This window comes from Erpetoichthys calabaricus, chromosome 3, assembly GCF_900747795.2.
Source record: "Erpetoichthys calabaricus chromosome 3, fErpCal1.3, whole genome shotgun sequence".
Lineage (NCBI taxonomy): Eukaryota > Metazoa > Chordata > Cladistia > Polypteriformes > Polypteridae > Erpetoichthys > Erpetoichthys calabaricus.
Window position 1 is genome coordinate 258,966,328 of NC_041396.2, and position 20,024 is coordinate 258,986,351.

Genomic DNA, 20,024 nt, shown 5'->3' on the forward strand with positions numbered 1-20,024 from the left:
GAACAGCGTTGCTTACAGCAGGTACTAATGTTCTCTATTTAGTAATAATATATTCTTAAGTTATGGATCTGGAGCCTGACTCCATTTTAAAAATTGCTTTGATTGCTTATTAATATTGACTTTTTAGATTAGGCCATTTAAAGAGTTTTATATTTGGGAATCGGTTTATGTATTGTGGGTTTCCTTTAGGGATTTACCCATCAGTCCACAATCCAAGGACATTCCTTTGATTTACAACTCTAAATTGATCCTTCTCTCCATGAGTGTACCTTGAGGTGGACTGGTTTTCTGTTCCCACCTTACTACAAGCACAAGATTAAGCTTCTTATGAATCTGCCCGAGGGGAATATTGGAAAAAAAAGCTGCATTGATAGCAACAAATCTAGAAGATTGTACTTACTGAATAAAAGAAAAGTAGGAGACCTTTGTTAAAAACAACCAATTTATTTCTTTTTGCTCTTTTTTTTCTCTTCCTTTAACTTCTTTTTCGATACCTTGGGTGTGCTAGATTTGGTATACAAGTAGACTCCTATTAGGCAGAGCAAGCCAGGCACCAGTGCCAAGCAGACCAAAGGTATGACGTTGTTTACAACTCGCTGCCAGGGTGTCTGCTTGGAAAGGGTCACCACCTCCACTTCAAACTCCAGCGCCGCATCACCTGCAAACACATGTTTTATGAATTTAAAAGAAGAATTGCTGGCTGTGCTGAAACTCTTTTTATTTCAACTACCATTACAAAGTGCTTAGCACAGTGAATAAGTTTATTCAAACTTTACAAATCGATTTAGAACAACAGAATTGAGCACAGAGATTAAACTGAAAATTTATTTTACAAAGGAGGTGATGAAATAAATATGAAGTGCGTTGCCAAGTGCTGTGTCTGTTGTTTTTGTGTAGCTACTGTATATCCAGACAAAAGCGATTCCAAGAAGCCAAGTACTGTACCTCATTTCTGGAAGATGGATTTGCACATACTCTTTGCTTTTTAGCAAATGCCAACTGGACTTCAGGCTGTTAGGTTTGAGTCACCATCACTGCAGCAACTAGCTTCTTTTCACACTATCATTTTTTTTAATTACACTGACACTTATGTCAGAGAGTGGAGATAGGGTTTTGTAGGAAGGTCCTGACACAGATGATGAGATCTAGCAGAATTACCTGGCTAACATCAGAAAAGTAAAAACAGTATAAAACAAACTCTTACGACCTGCTGTGGAGGGCAAGGGATTAGATACCTTCACCAGGCAGTCAAATAAGTCTGTTCTTAGAGAAAAGATTCAAATGATGATACAGACTCAATGGCCATCAACTGCTAGTCTTGCTGAAGCTAATTTCTTCCTCACCCAGAATCTACTCTGGCAATATAATCCGCTGTTTTTCAAATTTGTGTGTTTACAAATTAACAGGAATATCATTGCATCCTCTGTTTCCAGTGTCTTGTACAACACAACATGTCCTGCCCTAAAGGCTGTCTTTTGAGAATACAGTGACAATAGGTAATCATTTTAAATACAAACTGGGGTAAGTTTTCCATTTTAGAACATCAATTACATGGAAGCAACTAAATACATGTTTAGTAAGTTGTCACGTAACAAACAACACATAAAACAGTTAATCAAGCCACCTGAATTATTACAATAAATTGTCTCCCCATTGGTGAATATACAGTAGCCCCTTGTTCTGGGCTATATAAAACTCAACATAAATTACCATTGGGCTCACTACAAACTGTTAATAAATAAATAATATGTTAAGTGGAAGAAATGTTAGCAATTAAAAGGTTTACTTTCCAGTTCAATCTGTTGCTAAATTATACCAGTGGTACAGAATGGTATAGAATTATCACCTTCTAACCCCATAAATACTGTTGATTACACAATTGTGGAATTGTGCTAACACATACCAGCTAAAAGGAGGGTTTGATTCAATTTTATACCCCAGCAATATTCTTGCCTTTTTTCAATAAAAAACATTCAAGCCTCCTAAATAACACATTTCCAAAAGTTCTCTAAAATATTGATTTTGCAGTCTGTAGAATTTAAAAGTGAATTGCAGTGATAGGTATGTAAAGTAAAGAAAACAAAATCAGAGATGCATTGTTTCAGCTCTGTGGCCTTCATCAAGTTTCACTAACTCCATCTGATAAGTATACCCATGGCTGGGCTTCTGCATGGGATAACCCTAAGCTATAGCCCATCCATCCATTATCCAACCCGCTATATCCTAACTACAGGGTCACGGGGGTCTGCTGGAGCCAATCCCAGCCAACACAGTGCGCAAGGCAGGAAACAAACCCCGGGCAGGGCGCCAGCCCACCGCAGGGCACACACACCCCCACACACCAAAAACACACTAGGGACAATTTAGGATCACCAATGCACCTAACGTGTATGTCTTTGGACTGTGGAAGGAAACCGGAGCACACGGGCAGTACATGCAAACTCCACGCAGGGAGGACCCGGGAAGCGAACCCACCGTGCCGCCCAAAGCTATAGCTCAGAACCCCAAAATTATTTAGGATGTTTGAAGAACACATTGTTTTTTCTTTTTAAAATAAACATTATTACCACTAGCCTGGACAATCCAGTCCCTTTTACAGTTATTACTGAGATCACTCATCCACCGCTAGTCACATGAATCCAGGCATCCCTGAATTTACGTGTGTCCAGTGAATTGCAGGCAGTGAAGGAGGGTGGCTGTTGGAGCATTTTTGGTATCATGAGAGATAAAGGCTGTCAGAAAGGAAAGAATGTCAAGAAAAAAGCCATTTGTCATGTTAGTTGTTCAGCAATGGTCACTGAAGCATACGAAGGTGATGATTATGGATGAATGGTAAACTCTGACACCACTTCTAAATGTGCTGGTGTAACATTAGGTTTGGGCAACTGTCAAACCTAACATTGACTGATCTCCAGGTGGCAAGGAAGATGTAGCAGATACAGATGATCTTGCACAGAATTTCAGCATGTTAATACGTTGTTATGTCATTTTAGCTGTAATTGTGACTGAACTTACTTATGTGGTCTGATGTCAGTTATAATGAGCTGCTGGCTTTTCTTACACTTATACTATATAATAATTTGATAGTCTGACATTGAAAAGTACTGATCCTCAAAACCATTATTTGAAACACCTAATGGACCATCCTGGATATTGATCACGAGTGATAAACATTTTAGCTTACCTGTAAGGTGCTTGCATTTTGTTGACAACAACTTGCTTTTTACTTTGCACAGTACTAAGAAATCCTTTTTGAAAATAAAATTGTTCTCTACACTTTACATGCTTGAGCAGAATACTGTTGTTGACAAATCACAAGGTTTAGAAAGGCTGTTTAACAGTGAAGTGACACAAACTTCAGCTCGTACAATAATTCGGTTGGCAGTATCTCTACTGAATAACACGTATAATTCTTTTGTAGCTAGAAAAGAAGGTCCAGAGTCTGCAAACTGGTGAAAAACTAAATCTGCTCATGTGCTTTTATTTTTATTACAGTATTTTTTTTTCTTTTCATCTTGCCTTAGTTTTACCTTAACAGCTGAAAATACCAGACATTGTAAAAATAACCGGTGTCCTATATTGGATTCAGCAGTTTCAGAAAATGATCAAACACTCATTTGATAATTTAAGTGTTTAATCTAAATATGGTTTTGCCTTACACAGACATTTACAGTACACTTTTCTTTCTTTCTAACCTCCAAAACTAAACTCACAAGCAATTAGAATTGGTTTTCTTGTTCTCAATGTCACCTTGAAAACTATCAAAACCCAATCAAACCAATTCCTCCTCTCTATCCAAAAGATTCACAAAGTACTCATAATGTGTACAAGGCTAAATACTGTTTATCCTAAACAAAAAAATCTTGACATTTTTTTAATTTAAATGCTCCTAGACAATCTTTTCTGTACTTTTTACAAAAATAAAACCTCTCTAATTGGCTCTACCATTCTTGAGCTTTGACCAAAAATACATTTAGGACCAAGCCAAACCATCATTTTTTGTATTTTTACAAACAAGAGGAGTAAACCATTTGTGGTTGGCTGATTTTTTTCCCTCCAGCTGCTGGTAAAGGACCACTCTCTCTCTGTTTAAATATGCCATTACTATTTATAAAGTCAACAAAGAAGCACTCAAAAATAGTCTTCTGTATACTCAATACACCTCCAGAACACCCAAGATCTTGTGACGGTGACCTCCCCTCTCTCTCTCTCAAAGGCCTAATATGCTATGCAGGTAAACACACCATTTGTGCCATTGCAGCTCCTACTATTTGGAACATCAATCCTAGCTTTCAAATTTCATCTGAAAATCCACCTCCTTTTCATTTTATGTTTGTGATTCCCATCTTTACTTATTTTCTGTCTTCAATAATAATGTTCTCTCTGTTGTGATGTCAAATGACTCAAATGTACTTTGTTTATTTTAGTTTCCGATTTGATGACATTTGCAGATTCTTTATATATCCATAATACTTCCACCATTTATTTTCTATTTGGATAATTTTGCATTGGACCTAAGACTGCTCAGCATCATTGTGATCTGCAATGTTACTTCACAGTTTCAGGCACCTTGGTCTGATTCCCAACTCAAGGACTGGAGAATGCATGCAAACTGTATCATTTTCATGTGTGCTATCACCTGGTACTCCAAAACTTGCTTGTTTCTTATTCCTTGTCGCTGCTCTAGATGCATTGTACTATCGGATGAAGTTTTATTGGCTGTCAATTCTCAAAAATACAGAACTCACACCTATGACTAAATCAAACTGGAGTGAATAGCAGACTACTTGGATTGAGTTGTTGGGTATATAACATTAGGCAACCGGTTTCGTGGAAGCATGCTGTTGACTGCTTAGGGCTTACTAAGTTTATGTGAGCTGTGAGAGTACAGAATCCCAAAAAGCGGTCTCATGCCATCTTATCTCTGTATTTGCACACTAACAATTATATACAAATTTCTAGTGTTAAGTCAAATGTGTTCCATGTGGGATGCATGTTGTCCCCCAACTGGTTTGTGATCCTCATAAAGAGGATATAAAGATGCAACTTTACCTTGGAGAATATCATGTTTCGGAGAAAGAGAGTTTTGAAAATTCCATGTTTTTGAGGATAATCTTATCCTTTAAGAATCATCTGGCTGCAGTCTCCAGCATTTACTAGAATGGTTTCCTGCCCGTTGTCACAATTATATACCATAAGAAAATTGGTTTACTCTGTGCAAGGTGATGGAGGAGTAGGTACCACAAGTGTAAATACCCATTGACATTGTTTAATAAGGAAAGGTAGAAAGGAATATTTGAATGGCCAAGAGACTTACATGGTGTCTGCAGTACAGAGGGTGTAATATAAGACAATAAGGGAAGAAAGAATTATGTCTTTGAATTAAACTCTCAATTTTTTATTTGGTTTATTTCCACATCCACCTCTCTGTGGCAGAATTTTGGCTTGCTACTGAAAGAATGAAACTGTGGATATAAGCAGTCAAATTCATATTCCAGTGCCAGAGTGTTTGTGCCTTTTATGTTCTGTGATAGGGTGTGGAACTTGATGATCCTAAATCCCAACATAATACTGTAGTTTTGTAGCTACAAATTAGTGTTGATTGGCCAAAGTGGTTTTTGAACTGAATATGTTCATGTGTTCACTAGTGATTTTGTTCGCCAAATATATTTCTGGAAAATTGGCATGCAGTTTGCTTACATGAACATTGCTTCCCAGTGCACCACACCATGATGCTTTGCAAGGCCAGAGCTGTAGCAGCCATGCACGGAACGTTGGGTATGTACAGTATATTATAATACTGTATAATCGCTACCTGATCTACTTCGTGCATTCCTGATCTTAACACTGATTGGTACTCCAGAGGATTTACACCTGCATGAATTAAAAAAAAAAAAAGTAGAATTTGATTCTGAGGGGTACATTAGCTGGCCATAATGAGAACCACTGATCCTTGTAAACTGGCTTATGCCACATAGCAAATTTTGCATGTATAATTAGCCATGTGTCAGCTATGAGCCAAAGGAAGCCTTAAGGGAGTTGTTCTCCTCCCTTAGAAAGAAAACACGAGACACTGTGAAATTAAAAACAATAACAATTTATTACTATTTACAAGGCATTTCTATGTTTTTGATGGAAGAAAAAAAGTGCAAAGCATCTGCATAGAAATTGGAAATAAAAAAGATGTTCCAGCTGCACCCAGAGCCATGACTTTAAACAATGGAAGGAGCCAGTCCCACACCGCTGATTTGTCGTTAAAGCATGCCCAAGATCAGAACTCTGTGAACACAATGATCTATATATACTTTTTAAAATTATTGCTAGTTTTAATGCCATTTCTTGCATTTCTGTCTGCATCTTTTGTTGTTTGAGGCATGGTGGCAAAGTAGTTAGTACCTCTGTTTCACAGCTCAGATCAAACTTCTGGCAACAATAATTGGTCCAGCATATTTGGCAAATGTTTCCCTAGTCCTGAGAGACACTGAATACCATTAGACCATTATATAACTAATAATATAAATATAAAACTATTTCAGTTCCTCCTTGCCCATTGGCTTCAAAACATTTTGCGTAGTTGGGTGAATACTTCTGTGCCCATACCAAACTCACACGGAAGCAAACTTCGCAGGGTTCGCGGACCACTCCAAATGAACATGAGCCAGCTGAGGTAGTTTAAGCATCTAGTGATTATGCTTTCAAAGCATCTTGGCATATGTAACAGTTACAGCTCACTGGAATGGAGCCAATTGCCAAATCAGAACCTGCTAAATGGATTAGAGATCTTAACTAAAGTGGGATCACCTGGTAAATCCCCTGGTGAAACTGTTAGGAGAGGAAAGTGATCTGGTCCTATCTTATTAAACATGTTACCACCATAAACTCTCATAAAGAAAAGTGGTGCAGAAGAGGTAAGAATTATCCTGATGTCACAACTATTTAACAAAGCAAATTGTTAACACAAACATCGACAACTTCAGTTTACTAAATACACAGGTTATTTCATTCCAATCTCTATTCAGATATTTAGCTGCTATGCTGCCCATGGTGGTCTTCTATTACCCTAGCCACCTAAGCATTGTTCCTTTTTTTGTTTGTTTTGTTTACTGAATCAATAGCATAAAAACAGAATTAATTAAATAATTCTATTTCTATACTTCTATAACATACACTATTGACACCCTATTGTTTAACTATTTTCTTCAGATTAATTTAATAATGTAGATATTAAAATTTTAAACCTTTAAAACTGAGTCAACTTGCACTTAAAACCACTTCAGTCAAGGTATCCAAGATAATCATCTAGCCATCATCTGGCTGGAGACAGTGGAAGTCATGCTCATGTTTATAAAGGAAGTAGGACTGTGAAACATCACATTGTTTTTTATTTTGTTTTGACAGTCACTAAATTCACAGTACTTATATTTGCTGATACACTTGAAACTTTTTGCATGAATATCAGACACTGTACCATTCAATCACAAATGTCTACTTTGATTGATTTGGATGAGGAGTAAAGCATTTTAGCTACAAATAAGGATAGCTACAGAAATTTAGACAGGAATATGAAAAACCACTTGGTGCCAAGTAATATGTTAGTAGTTTGACTTCAAAACTGAAGATACTAACCAAATGTAGCCAATGTCAATACTTACCTAACTACTGTGGTTACAAAAATGGTTAACAAGACAAATATTGCAACATTTTCCCGACAGAAAAAAAAATTCCTAACCTAGTCCTATTTTAAGCAAGCATTCGTTTCAGTACAGTAAGTGAGCACAATACTTGGTCACAAAATCTCTCATAGGAATGAGAAAAAAAATTAATGATGCCATAGTCTTCCATATCATTCCCACTTGTGTATACACACAAAGTAGTATTTATGGAGAAACAAAAGCATGTCGAGCATATTCCTGCACTCTGCCCCATGTAGCTGTGCATCCTCCAATACACTCCCAAATTGTTTCATGGGGAATATACAAATAATACTATAGCAAGTTATTAGAAGGGAGGCTTAGTTAAAGCCCAGGACCACCCAGAATTGACCAAAACTAAAGCCCAACCCAGGTCCTCAAAACTAAATGACTGGGAAGAGTCTGTAACTTATTTAAAAAACATACAACACAAGAATATTTTTATGGAGCTAGTTTTCAATATGGATTTTTATTACACTTAATGAACCAAAAATTACTAATTAACTCTGAAGAACCGTAAATATTCTGGAAAAGGGGTAATATTTAGCATAAGAGTTTATTAATAAGTAAAACTGGAAAGAGAAAAAAAAAAACCCTACAAAAGAGATAACTGATCAGCAACCCAAAACTAATTACTGTTAATAGGCCAGCAGTCAGACAGTGTGGCGCAGTGGATAAGGCTTTAGAGTTCAAACCCTGAGGTTGTGGGTTAAAATCCCACCATTGACACTGTGTGACCCTGAGCAAGTTACTTCACTTGCCTGTGCTCCTATTGGAATAAAGAAATATAACCAATTGTATCTCAAATGTTGTAAATTGCTTTGGATAAAAGTGTCAGATAAGTAATTGTAAATGTTTTAAAAAAAGTTTTTAACCAACTATTATCAATAAAAAGAAAACTACCATGACTAACGGCCCAAAGACCTTCCTTTACACTTAAGCAAAATGCTCTTTACCAGTAATAAACAATAAAGGATTTTTTAAAGCTTAAAAGTTTGGAAAGAAATTAGAAACTTTTACTAAATAAATACAAGTAAAAATCTTCAACTAAAATCAACCCTGAATATTAAAAACAAAAAAAAGTGAAGAACAGTTATTCCTAAATTAAGGGCAAAGGCAGAAAATCAAACCATAATTTAGAATTTCTTACAGAGACAACTATAAATAGCAACCTTAAACAAGAACCTAAAACCTTGAAAACCCAACAAAACTAAAGAATAAAACAGAAAAGGAGAACAAAACAAAAAAACAGAGCTTGGGGCAAAATAGAAGGGTAAAGCAAAATGCAGTGAGCCAACCACCAAACACATCAACTAGGCTAGATGGAAATTCAGGGTCACAAAACAAAGATCAAATTTCTCATCTTTTTATTGACTTAACCCCTCTTCTTAAGTGACCAAACTGAAATTACTGTTACACAATACACATTATAATAGGGTGCTACCAGAAGGCCACAACACCACAATAACCGAGTGTTTAAGCTCAAGCTGAACTGACTCATCAAAACAATGTTTAAAATTAAATTAGGCACAGCATATACAAAATGTCATTCCAAAATAGGTGATGATTTCTATAAAGAGGATAAAGAAGGAGCCATGTGCAGAACAGACAACCAAAATTATTGGAGTTGATGTAGACAAGTTGATTTGTGTGTGCTGGAGGGAGATGAAGAAACTGGGAATCATCTCAGCTAATGACAGCAAACCACCAGATACAGCCCTTACAGACCACCCCAGGAACTGCTTTCTCCCTAAGTTCCATATGAGTTTTTAATGAGGGCTAAACACACTTTAGGTGATATCAGAAGTATAGCGAGTATCTTCAAAGGCATGCTACGTACTGTATATCATGAACCTTTGTTAACTGGTAAATTATGTAACGGTTTCTGAATTTATAAAGTTCTAACATGTTTTCTTTATGTGCTTTTTATGCCTGGGTCAATTGATCCAAATGAGAAGACAATGTTTACATTTTCTTACAATATGTAAATATGACTAAATAAAAAACTTTAAACTTCATTTCAACACCCCTCCTTGCACACAAAAAATCAGCCCTTCCCAAAACACACCAACAGTAAGTAAAATGTGCAGTAAAAAAAAGTTGCATGCCAAATAATATTACTACCTCATCTATAAATAAATTTCATCTGGCATGAAATAAATGAAAATTATTCCAAAATAATCACAAGCTATACAAAAAATAACATGCTATCCATTTTGCATTGCCTATACCCACTGAGATCCAATCCCATATTTATAAGTGCAGGGGAAACTTTGATGCACAGCTGAAACTGGCTGTATATTATAGAGCCAATAGAGGCTACTGCTGTACAGAAAAATAAACTGTTGGCTAATGTGAGACATTACTATTATTCAATTACTTCCTTGACAGTTAGTGCTTTGGGAAAATAAACTTTTGAATTAAGGTTTTACTTTTGCAGTTTTATTATAATTAGTGATTCAGTAATTCAATAACATAGGTCACCAGTTCTGTAAACTAATATTACAAGTTATGCTTTTTAGTTAGGAACCAATGCAGTTTGGATAACATAGATTCAGTCTTTTGACACCATATTAGAAGTAAGGTTAATTTTCTATTTTGCATTACTGGAGTTCAACTTTGTCACATGGTACTGGAGAGTGTTCTGCTTTTTTTCCTTTATAATGCAAGATGTATCACAACTGTGATATCTAACAGTATAAGCACAATATCATATTTTGTCAACAACAGGTAACTGTTGTGCGATAGTTTTCTTTTTATTCAGTCACTGTTGGCTGCAGGAGTCAATATCTACACTTCCATCCCACTGACACTGTCATTTAACAAAGGGTCCAGGGATTTAGTGAAGACCACTGACTGAACATTTAACTGTAGGATACCCACTGCCTTTCACATATTTCTATCTGTATTGCATCTCTGGGAAAAGGATGGAAAATTACACATTTCATTTATTCCTAAAGTGTTAATTTTCAATTTTTAACAATTGCAATTGGGCGCTTGTTGACCCTCAATTGCTCAATTAATTGAATAACTAATTTAAAATAAAACTGATTTTATTTTATGGTTTGTCCCACACATAGTACCAAGAGAAAAAGGGAACCAAATTGACACTTACTTGGAATTGAGGGTGGGAATCCACGTTTGCCATAGGCCATGTGAGGAGGAATGATAACTTTTAATTTTTGCCTGTGAGTAATAAAATTTTACATTGTTAGATCTTGAAATGAGAAAGAGAGAGAGAGAGAGTCTATTTAATGAGTGTTTAAAGCATTGTTAGAGCCACCGGGGGCTGGATCCTATCTCAGCAGCATCAGGACGTCAGCCAAGTGTGTACAAAGTAACAACTCATCACATACAGTGGGAAAAATAAGTAATGAACGCGTCAACATTTTTCTCAGTAGATATATTTCTAATGGAACAATTGACATGAAATTTACACCAGATGTCGGTAACGGTCCAAATAATCCACACATTAACGCGTTCAATACTTATTTTTACTGATGTACATTTATATATCTTTGGCATATACCTGATAGAATTTGTAAAATATGACATTGGGATTTAAAAATCTGTCTCCTGGAGTTGTAAACCAGCAACCCTAAGCATGGTACCACCATGAAGAAACACACTCAGTGATAAAAAAAAATTTAAGAGTACCATGAGGGTGACTTTCTCAGAGGTTTAGGCCAAACCTTTAAAATTGCTTCTTCATTCAATACCAGGTAAAGCTAAAGTTGTATGAAGCCACTGTACTGTATACAGATATGAGTGTGCAGTGCAATACTAAGAACATTATTTGTATGACCATGGTTCCTTCTAGTTCCATTAAATATGTGAGTGATCATCAGCCATTCTCTTCCATGAAAGAATAGATTGCCTGCTTCACTTTTGTCTCAGTTTTCAGGTTGTGTTTCTTGTATTGTTCAGGTTTTAAAGAAATATATCCCTCAAATTGTGGGGGTGTAGTGCCTTTTTGTTGACTACATGTTATTAAAAAACTACATCTTTTTGAAAGAATATATCTCCTGTTGTGAAGTGTAAATAGCACAACTAATTGACGTTTTTTCAGTGCATGCTATCCATCTTGGAACTGGATATCATCATAGAGCCAGTTATGCTGTTTTATAGCAGCTGCATGGAGAATGGCTCACCTACACTAACTTCCCAGCATTTATTTTATAAAATCAATAAAATCCAGAAAATCAAATAACATTCCATACAAATAAGTCAAGTTTTACAAAAATAGGTTCAAAACAAATAAACCTCCACCCATGAGAAATGTGTGTAAATCTTCCAATGTGGCCAATCCAGATAAAAAAAAATATCTCTTCTTTCACAGCAGTTGGGCATGAATAGGAAGTAAGTGTGTATATTCCAAACATGAAGATGAGGGGTCAGAAAATTGTAAAATTGAAAACACAAACAGTATAGTACAGCGCTTCACAGAAGCAAGATGCATGAGGAACTCCTTTGTGCTTCACTCTAGTTCAATTGTGCATAAATATTGTGTTTTGTGATGGTGTCATACTAAATGTATGTATTTTTTGTTTTAACTGGAGTTATTTTGATGGTGCTGTAGATGGAGCTGCTGTGATGCAAGAAAAATTTAACACTTGTCTGACAATATAATATTATCATTATCATGTGTGAAGGACGGCCGGGATGTCCGTGAAAGAGAAGAATGGAGGAAGGCAGCCTTTTCAGGGCACTGCCTCCCCTGGGACACTAGGTGGCAGCTCCCCTGGACAGCAACGGTTCCCCGGATTCCCTCAGGGCATCCTGGGACATGGAGTCTGCTTCCTTAGCCCTGTTGGGAACCGCCAGGGGGAGCTCACAAAGAACCTGGGGACTCCTACTGTTACTACAACCCGGAAGTACTTCGGAGTCACAAGGACGGAAGCCCACAGTATTTCCGGGCTACTTGAGGACAGATGATGTGATGTTTGACCTGGAAGAAGAGAAGAAACACTTCCGGGTCAAGGCCTATTTAAAGGACAATGCAAGACCCAGCAAGGGGAGCAGGAGTTGGGAGGTTGGGTGACGAAGCTGCTGGGAGTGGAGAATTGTTATTTGTATTGTGATTATTGTTATTAATTATTGAGTATTGAAGAATTGTGGAGTGTGCGGTGCTTGGTGCACTGTATTTGAAGAAAATATTAAAGAGTTCTTCTTGGGGCTTTTACATGCGTGTCCTGGACGTCTGTCTGGTGGGTTTCACGGGGTAACAGCGACCCCTAGCGTCCACACATGATATTCTTGGTAATAGCCACTGAGGAGCTATTAGCTTTTAAAGAGAAACATGACTTACGTTTAGCTCCCAATATAGATAAAGGGATTTATGTAGTTTAAAAATACCTTCATCCAGGATAAATAAATAATAATCCTTTTCCCCTTCCTTTGCTTCATTTTTTGCACAGCAAATGAGCACCAAGGAATAGAAGTAAAAAACTATATTAATTTACCGCTCCATTGTATACACAGACTGAGAAGTGTACCATTACACTCTACTGCATGTATACAGCTTCATTTTAATAAACATACATGCCCGTTTTGAACACCACTTCATAAATTAACTGACATTAAACATGCTCAAGAAGGGTTGTGCATGTAGCTAATATAACTAAGCACAATACCGATGTTAAAAAACAAATATTCTATTCATTTGGTATAAAGCTATGGTTGGGTTAAATAAATCAGTTTAATTATCCTACTGCTGAGAATCAATGTTATGTCTGTGTCTCGTGGCTCTGATTACTATGGATTCCAATTAAAAAAAAAAACCAAAATGATTCCAAAGCGAAATATCAACTTCTCCTAGAATAAACCCAACACAGAGTAAAGACTCACCCAGCACAGACTCCCAGCAAACCCTGCTCTAGACCTGCAGTAAAGAAAAGAGACAGGAAATATTAAGAAAAGACGCATAAATGCTGAAGTAAGATACTCTGCTGAAACCACTGTATAGTGCTGACACCAGAGGATTAAAACAGATAGGCCAGAGAGATTATCTGTTAAACTTCACAGCAAGCACTATTACAAAGTACATTATAAAAAGCATCAAGATATAAGAATCTATTTTACTTTAATACTATGTATTGACATAACAATGCCAGAGGCATAAAAATTTTATTTGGTGAAATTGGTATAATAAATCATTCTTACAAATATACAATCATTTCAACAAAAATACTTACACATATATCAAATTAGTTAAGAACACAATAAAGATAAATTTTAAATTCATGCATCTCACAGCTTGAGGGTATAGATGAAGAAATGTGGGAAGTGTCCTTGTACATGCATCTGTTTGTCTGCTTCTTAACATACTAGGCATTCATACACGTCAGGGTCTCCTTTATAATGCACCTCTCATGGGTAACACAATCAAAGTCATTTTCAGAACAGTAAGTGCTACATTACAAGGTAGTCTAGTGTTTCAAAGATGAGAAGTGTTCAAGTGTCGGTCTGTTTCTTTCACAGAAATCCATGCAGAATGTGTCCTTTTTCATATCTATGGCTGACTACTGCAAGCTCTATGAAACTCTGAGTATATAGAGTGTTAAATGGCAACAATGGCAACAGGCACTAATTATTAACCACACAGTCCCTCCATAATTAGAAACAAGGTCACTCACTTTACAGTCGCAGCCAATAAGGCATCTTCTTTTGTTCATTCAAGGACTCCTTACCATTTAAGATTTTTCCCCCCAGTAAAAGATAAAAGTAGCTTTTCAAAAATAAAACATAATCAGTGCAATTTTTATAGATACTACATCTTAGCTGCATGACTACCAACGCTTGTAAAGGGGTCCATGCTCTCACATCAAAAGAACATTCACCAGTTTCTCACCTGGAATGACAGTCTTTCTTCCCAGTTCTACAACCAGGGGGTCCCGAGATAAAGAGCTATCAAAAACCTGCCCATTTAATAGCTTCCCCTTTAAAACAAAATAATACAAGTAAATCTTAATCTGTTGTTAAAATAAAGGCTTAGTGCAAATTAAGATGACATCATGTGCCCCTATAACAAATATTAATATTATTTTGAAAATATATATAACTTAAAAATATACATATATTTTTTTTAATTCTTAACAGAGATTCAGACACAAAAAAAGCATTGATGCAGATAGATTCTGGAAGGTGAAATGCCTCCATTACGCTCCATTAATTAATATGATATATATCACCAAAACTGACAATTCATATTTTTTTGAAAACAAAACCAAAAGATAAGGTTTACACATAATTTTCTGATGTTCTGTCAATATATTATTATTCATTATGGTGTCAGAGAGTAATGAAATGCCTTGAGCATGGTGAAGGAGCTACAGAAATAAAATGTATTATTATTATTAAGTTAGCAAACAAGTAAAATTTTCACTGAACTCTGTACATGTCACAATACTACTACAGCTGTTGGGAGACAACTTTCACCAGACATACTAATCAATATTGCTATTGCTATACTTAGTGTTACATTTTCCCTTCTTCTGCCACCTTGAAATCATAACCCTTTCAAAATGAAAGAAGTTAGCTCTGAAATTTGACAGACAGATAAAGCATACAATGTGATGTATTAGAAATATTGCTTCACCTCAGATAAAGTGTTTTTTTTTAATGCTTATAAGCTGAAAACTGCCTCTTAGTCCACCATTTTGGCCAAACATTAGCCCAGTTCCATGTTATAGGGAGTATGAGTGTGAAGAGATGAAAATACATTCTGGGAGGAAATGTAGCAGTTTGTCTGTGATGGTCAACACTTGCCTGTGAAATAGGAAACTCTTTTACCAAGCCTTTATTTTGTGTCTTTTTTCCTTTCACAAGTATTTTACACCTGTCTCTGCCCACACAGAGGCTTCTAAGTGAACATATTAGCACTTTATTTAGTGATTTCTTTCTGAAAAGCTTTTCAAGTCTTAAACATTAATCAAGTGATAAAAAGCTATTACTAATCAGCTGAGAATATGTAACAGAAATAGCTGTTTGGAATGTTTGTAGAATAAAACAGCCACCACCAAGAGGCAGTGAATTGAATATGGGAACAGCAGTAGGTTTTCATTAATTAAAACTATCAAAAAATCCTAATTCAATGCTTCCCATAACAATCTGGAAGAACAGCATATTTCACACAATTATATTTGCTGGAGGACCAGCACAATGATTAACACTCCTGTCTCACAGCTCCAGGGATCTTGGGTCTGGTTTCTGACATAGTCATTTACATTTTAAAGGTTTAATATTAGGTACTGCGGAATGCACACACTCATTTAATAGTATGTTTCAATTTTTAAAGACACATTTTAAAAAGTAAAAAATAAAATCCTACACAAACATAGTCTCAAAGAGCTGCCCAGAATGGTTAAAATACATAACTATTTATAATATGAAATAGAATATAAATAATTATACTTTTATTCTATGTATTATAATCGTATGAGCTTTATATCAGTTATTGGTGAATTCAAGTGGCTGCATGGCCACCACTCAAATATATTTGCAACATTCAAGTGAATTTTACTGGACTTTACAGGCACGTGTAAGGTATTGTACTACTCTGAAATACAGATCGGAAACAACAAGTAAAAGAAAGACCCATAAATTACATATTGTCAAAAACCTTAGTGAAAAGAAGAAAATGTATTTCAGTATCCATAACAAGTGTACAGAAGCAATTAAAAGGTTAAAATGGAGCTTTAATTCCTCAATATGTGGAGTACAAATCTAGAAACATTACAATTAAACTACAGACTATGCTTGTAGAACATGTTCTTAGTACTCATGAAGGGCATTTGAGTACATCCAGAGAACATGATGCATTCATTTTTCAAACATTTCATTCCAGTGCAGGGTTGATGGGTACCAGAGCCTAATACAGCAGAAAAGAACATACTTGTAACCATGCACAAGGTCATCACAAGGTATACTCAAAAACAGTCATTCATTCATTGATTCATTTTCTAATCTTACTTTAAAGAATTAAAGGGAGAGGCTAAAGAAATCTTATCAACCTAAGCAAACAGAGATTAAGAAGAGATCTAATAAAGGTATTCACAATTATGACAGAAATAAGTTGAGGCCAGAAATTTTAAAACTAATTCTGCAATGAAAGCCTAAGTGAAATCTGAATATGAATATACTTAAGACAAATTGTTACTCTTTTCATTAAAACACAGACCATAAACTTTCACAGCATATAAAAAATAGCATCCAATATTCTGAAAAATACACATTGCCAGGTGACATTCAGTCACACATTGTGGTGCTCTGGTAAATGTAATTAAGCAAACAGAGTCAAAATGGTAATCTAATGGCTCCATCGTGGGCCTATAAACTACACAGATAAAAGATCAATCCCCACCACAAGCTTACCGGCTGGTGTTCAAGGTGCACATACAGTACTGTATAACGAAAGAATGATGCTATGCAGTAGTTTTCATTAGAGTTAAAAAAAAATCAGTTAAAAATATCCATCCATCCATCCATTTTCCAACCCGCTGAATCCGAACACAGGGTCACGGGGGTCTGCTGGAGCCAATCCCAGCCAACACAGGGCACAAGGCAGGAACCAATCCTGGGCAGGGTGCCAACCCACCACAGCAGTTAAAAATATGTGCAATATAATTATGTTTTTCACATTATTAAAGGAATAAATTAAGAGATGTTGACTTAAAGTTGTGAAAGTTGAATTTGAAGGTATTCTCTGCTAAAAGCGGATGAAGAATATATTGTGCACAAATCAGATTTATTTTATGTAAGCCAAATATTGAATTTACAGCTTTTGTAAAATCTCACTAGCTATGATGAATGCAGTAAAAATGAACATTACATGTACCCATATCCCTAGCAGTGTAATACAACATACAACCACATGGTCTGTATCTTAGTTAGAAATTCAAAGGGGTAAAGTTGACAAGTTTTTTATAACAGTTAAATTATTGTTATGCCTATCAACAGAGACAATACAATATATATCTTTGTTGCCTTACATAACACTAATGCTTATCACCACACAAGTCCATGCAGTGGATGTAAAACTTGACAGTCTACTCACTTAAGCAAAATGATAGACATAACCACCTGGAATAGACCAAAGCCATGAAGATAAAAGTTGACAGTTGAGAACTTGCCATGGATTTGAAAATCAGAGATGTTGTGGCTGACCATTTGCCATGACATTAAGAGATCAGTCTTTTATTTACTACCACACCTGTTCTTTACTGGTCAAAAACTCTGCAATAAGTTATCAAACTGGGAGGGTGATAAGAACAACAAAATGAAAAACGCAGTTGAAACAGAAACAAGAGTCTAGTATACAGAGGCAGTAAGAGGGGCCTATAAAAGACCCGATATTTAGACAAGAAATTAAAGATGCACTGTATGCAAATTGAGAAATCAAATCAAACATTAGAAAACCATTGTACAGTAAAGAACAGTACATTCCATTTCAGAGAATCAATGCCAGAAGAACAATTTTAAAAACAAGAGGGAAGACGAGGCCCTTCAAACTTGGTTTATGCATTTCAATTGAAGAAGTCCTAGGAAAAGAGAGTTTGCTGAGCAGAACCCACAAAAACTAACTTAGTTCTTTAAAATTTGTAAATGTAGCTTTTTGCCGATGGTGATGCCAGAAAACTACAGATAGTCTCACAGATCCATACACTGTAACTGTCTGAGTCAGTATTCAAGGGAGTTGGAGAAATTTGTTTTTAGGTTAACAGCAGTTGCACACAAGATTCTTAACAGAAAGACTGCAGTGTCTTAATTTTCTCCAAGTTGGATCTCTAGTCCTGTATTTTGTACTTGTTACAATTTGTAGATAATTCACTAGGGAAGTGTACGATAGATAAACCTGCAATTATGCAGGGCAAAAAGTGAAAAAAAAGACTTCGGCCAATACTATGATAATTTAGAGTGGAGTTCTGACAGTGACACAAAATTAGCTTAATGTGTGTACTGCTACAAGTTTAATGTCTTGGCTTATAACAGATTTGACACAACTTAAGTCTTCAAAAAGGAGGAACTGCACTACAGATCCCAAATAACATACCTCAGTTTTGTTTTAAAAAATTGAAAGATGCTTAAAATGTTGTAATCGCTGATATCGTTGAGGCAGGTGGTGAATCTGTCAGTGGCCTTTGAACATCAAGGAATGAGTTCCATGTAACGCCTGGAACCATCTGCACATCGAAGAAATATTAGAGACAGCCACAGCATGTAGTATTCTTGTTTTACTGGCAAAGGCAAGGCCTTAATGCCAAAATAGTTCATGTGTCAGACTATCGGAAGAAAAGAAAACCATCGGAACCCTGAGCGGGACGCTAGGCTGCTTAGTAAACGTCACGTCCACATCAGCGGCACAGTGCTGACGTGTTGCTCAGTTTCATAGGCATCGCTCAGGCAATACGGGGTTCGTACAGACCCATTCACCTCTCCTTAATTTCCTTGAGTCACAGGTCATACCCAATCCCCTAGACCTCTGAATTTTCCAGAGCACTTCATGTCCACTTATTCTCCGGGAAGAAAACGAAAGCGTCTCACCGTGTAGTGAATGTGTAGAGTGTCCCCGACGTCAGAAGTCTCTGTGCACGTCTCAGGCTCCACCTTTAACACAGAGAAAAATGTATATTAAAAAAAATGAAAACGTTTAAGTTCCCCACAAAAGAGATTAACCCCCGCACCCCTTCCAATCTCCTCCAGTGAGGAACCGTGAGCGCTTTGTATCCCAACTGGCCTCATCGGAGCATAAACGTGGCATAACTGGGTATACACAAACTCGAGCCTGGGGGCATATGCAAACTCCAGCCATAGCATCCCGTCTCGCCGGTATGGCTACCTGGTATCGGTGCGTCAAGAATCAACGCACACCCTAAAACCCCTTACTACCACCCGGCGCTTCCTCACCAGAATTTCAGTTTCCACATGTTCTACAACTTTCTGCGATGTGTCGCTTTCTTCTTCCGACCGCAACCCTGATATACAGAGCATCAGAAAAAAACAAGCACAGGCACCCCAGAGTCTCATCGTGAGAATGACCGCGAAAAGGCTGTCAACTGGACTCAGGGCACAGATGAAAGGATGAGCCAGTGGCTTTTCCCTCCCGATACCTGGATCTGAACCCGGCTCTGTGCCGCCCACTCGGAGTGCCCCGCCTTCACTCACTCACTCGCTCGCTCCCTCCCCCGAGCCGCAGACTCTATTGGACTCGTGAGCACGCGCGCTTTAGGGTGTTCGTCTACGCGTGCGCGCCCGTGGGAAGTCGTGCCATTACACCCGCAGCACCTTCTTATGGCGTCTGGCGGTAATGCACTTCTAGCTTCGGAATGTGAACGT

General features: G+C 36.8%; 1 protein-coding gene across 1 annotated transcript; it reads right to left on the bottom strand.

Annotated features, from left to right (window-relative positions):
• Positions 1–424: 424 nt before the first annotated feature.
• fkbp11 (FKBP prolyl isomerase 11) lies at positions 425–19,817 on the bottom strand. Its single transcript, XM_028798120.2, has 6 exons — positions 19,596–19,817; positions 19,233–19,295; positions 14,542–14,629; positions 13,539–13,572; positions 10,807–10,877; positions 425–658 (listed from the first exon to the last, which is right to left on the bottom strand). The coding sequence occupies exons 1-6, from the start codon at positions 19,713–19,715 to the stop codon at positions 444–446; spliced, it is 591 nt and encodes a 196-aa protein (XP_028653953.1). The 5' UTR covers positions 19,716–19,817; the 3' UTR covers positions 425–443.
• Positions 19,818–20,024: the final 207 nt, after the last annotated feature.

Excerpts from the sequence above, each read along its gene's own strand:
- fkbp11 (XM_028798120.2), bottom strand. The coding sequence starts at position 19,715 with ATGAGACTCTGGGGTGCCTGTGCTTGTTTTTTTCTGATGCTCTGTATA. Across the intron at positions 19,296-19,595 it reads ATGTGGAAACTGAAATTCTG|GTGGAGCCTGAGACGTGCAC; the intron begins GTGAGGAAGCGC and ends TCTGTGTTAAAG. Across the intron at positions 10,878-13,538 it reads TTGCTGGGAGTCTGTGCTGG|GCAAAAATTAAAAGTTATCA; the intron begins GTGAGTCTTTAC and ends TATTACTCACAG.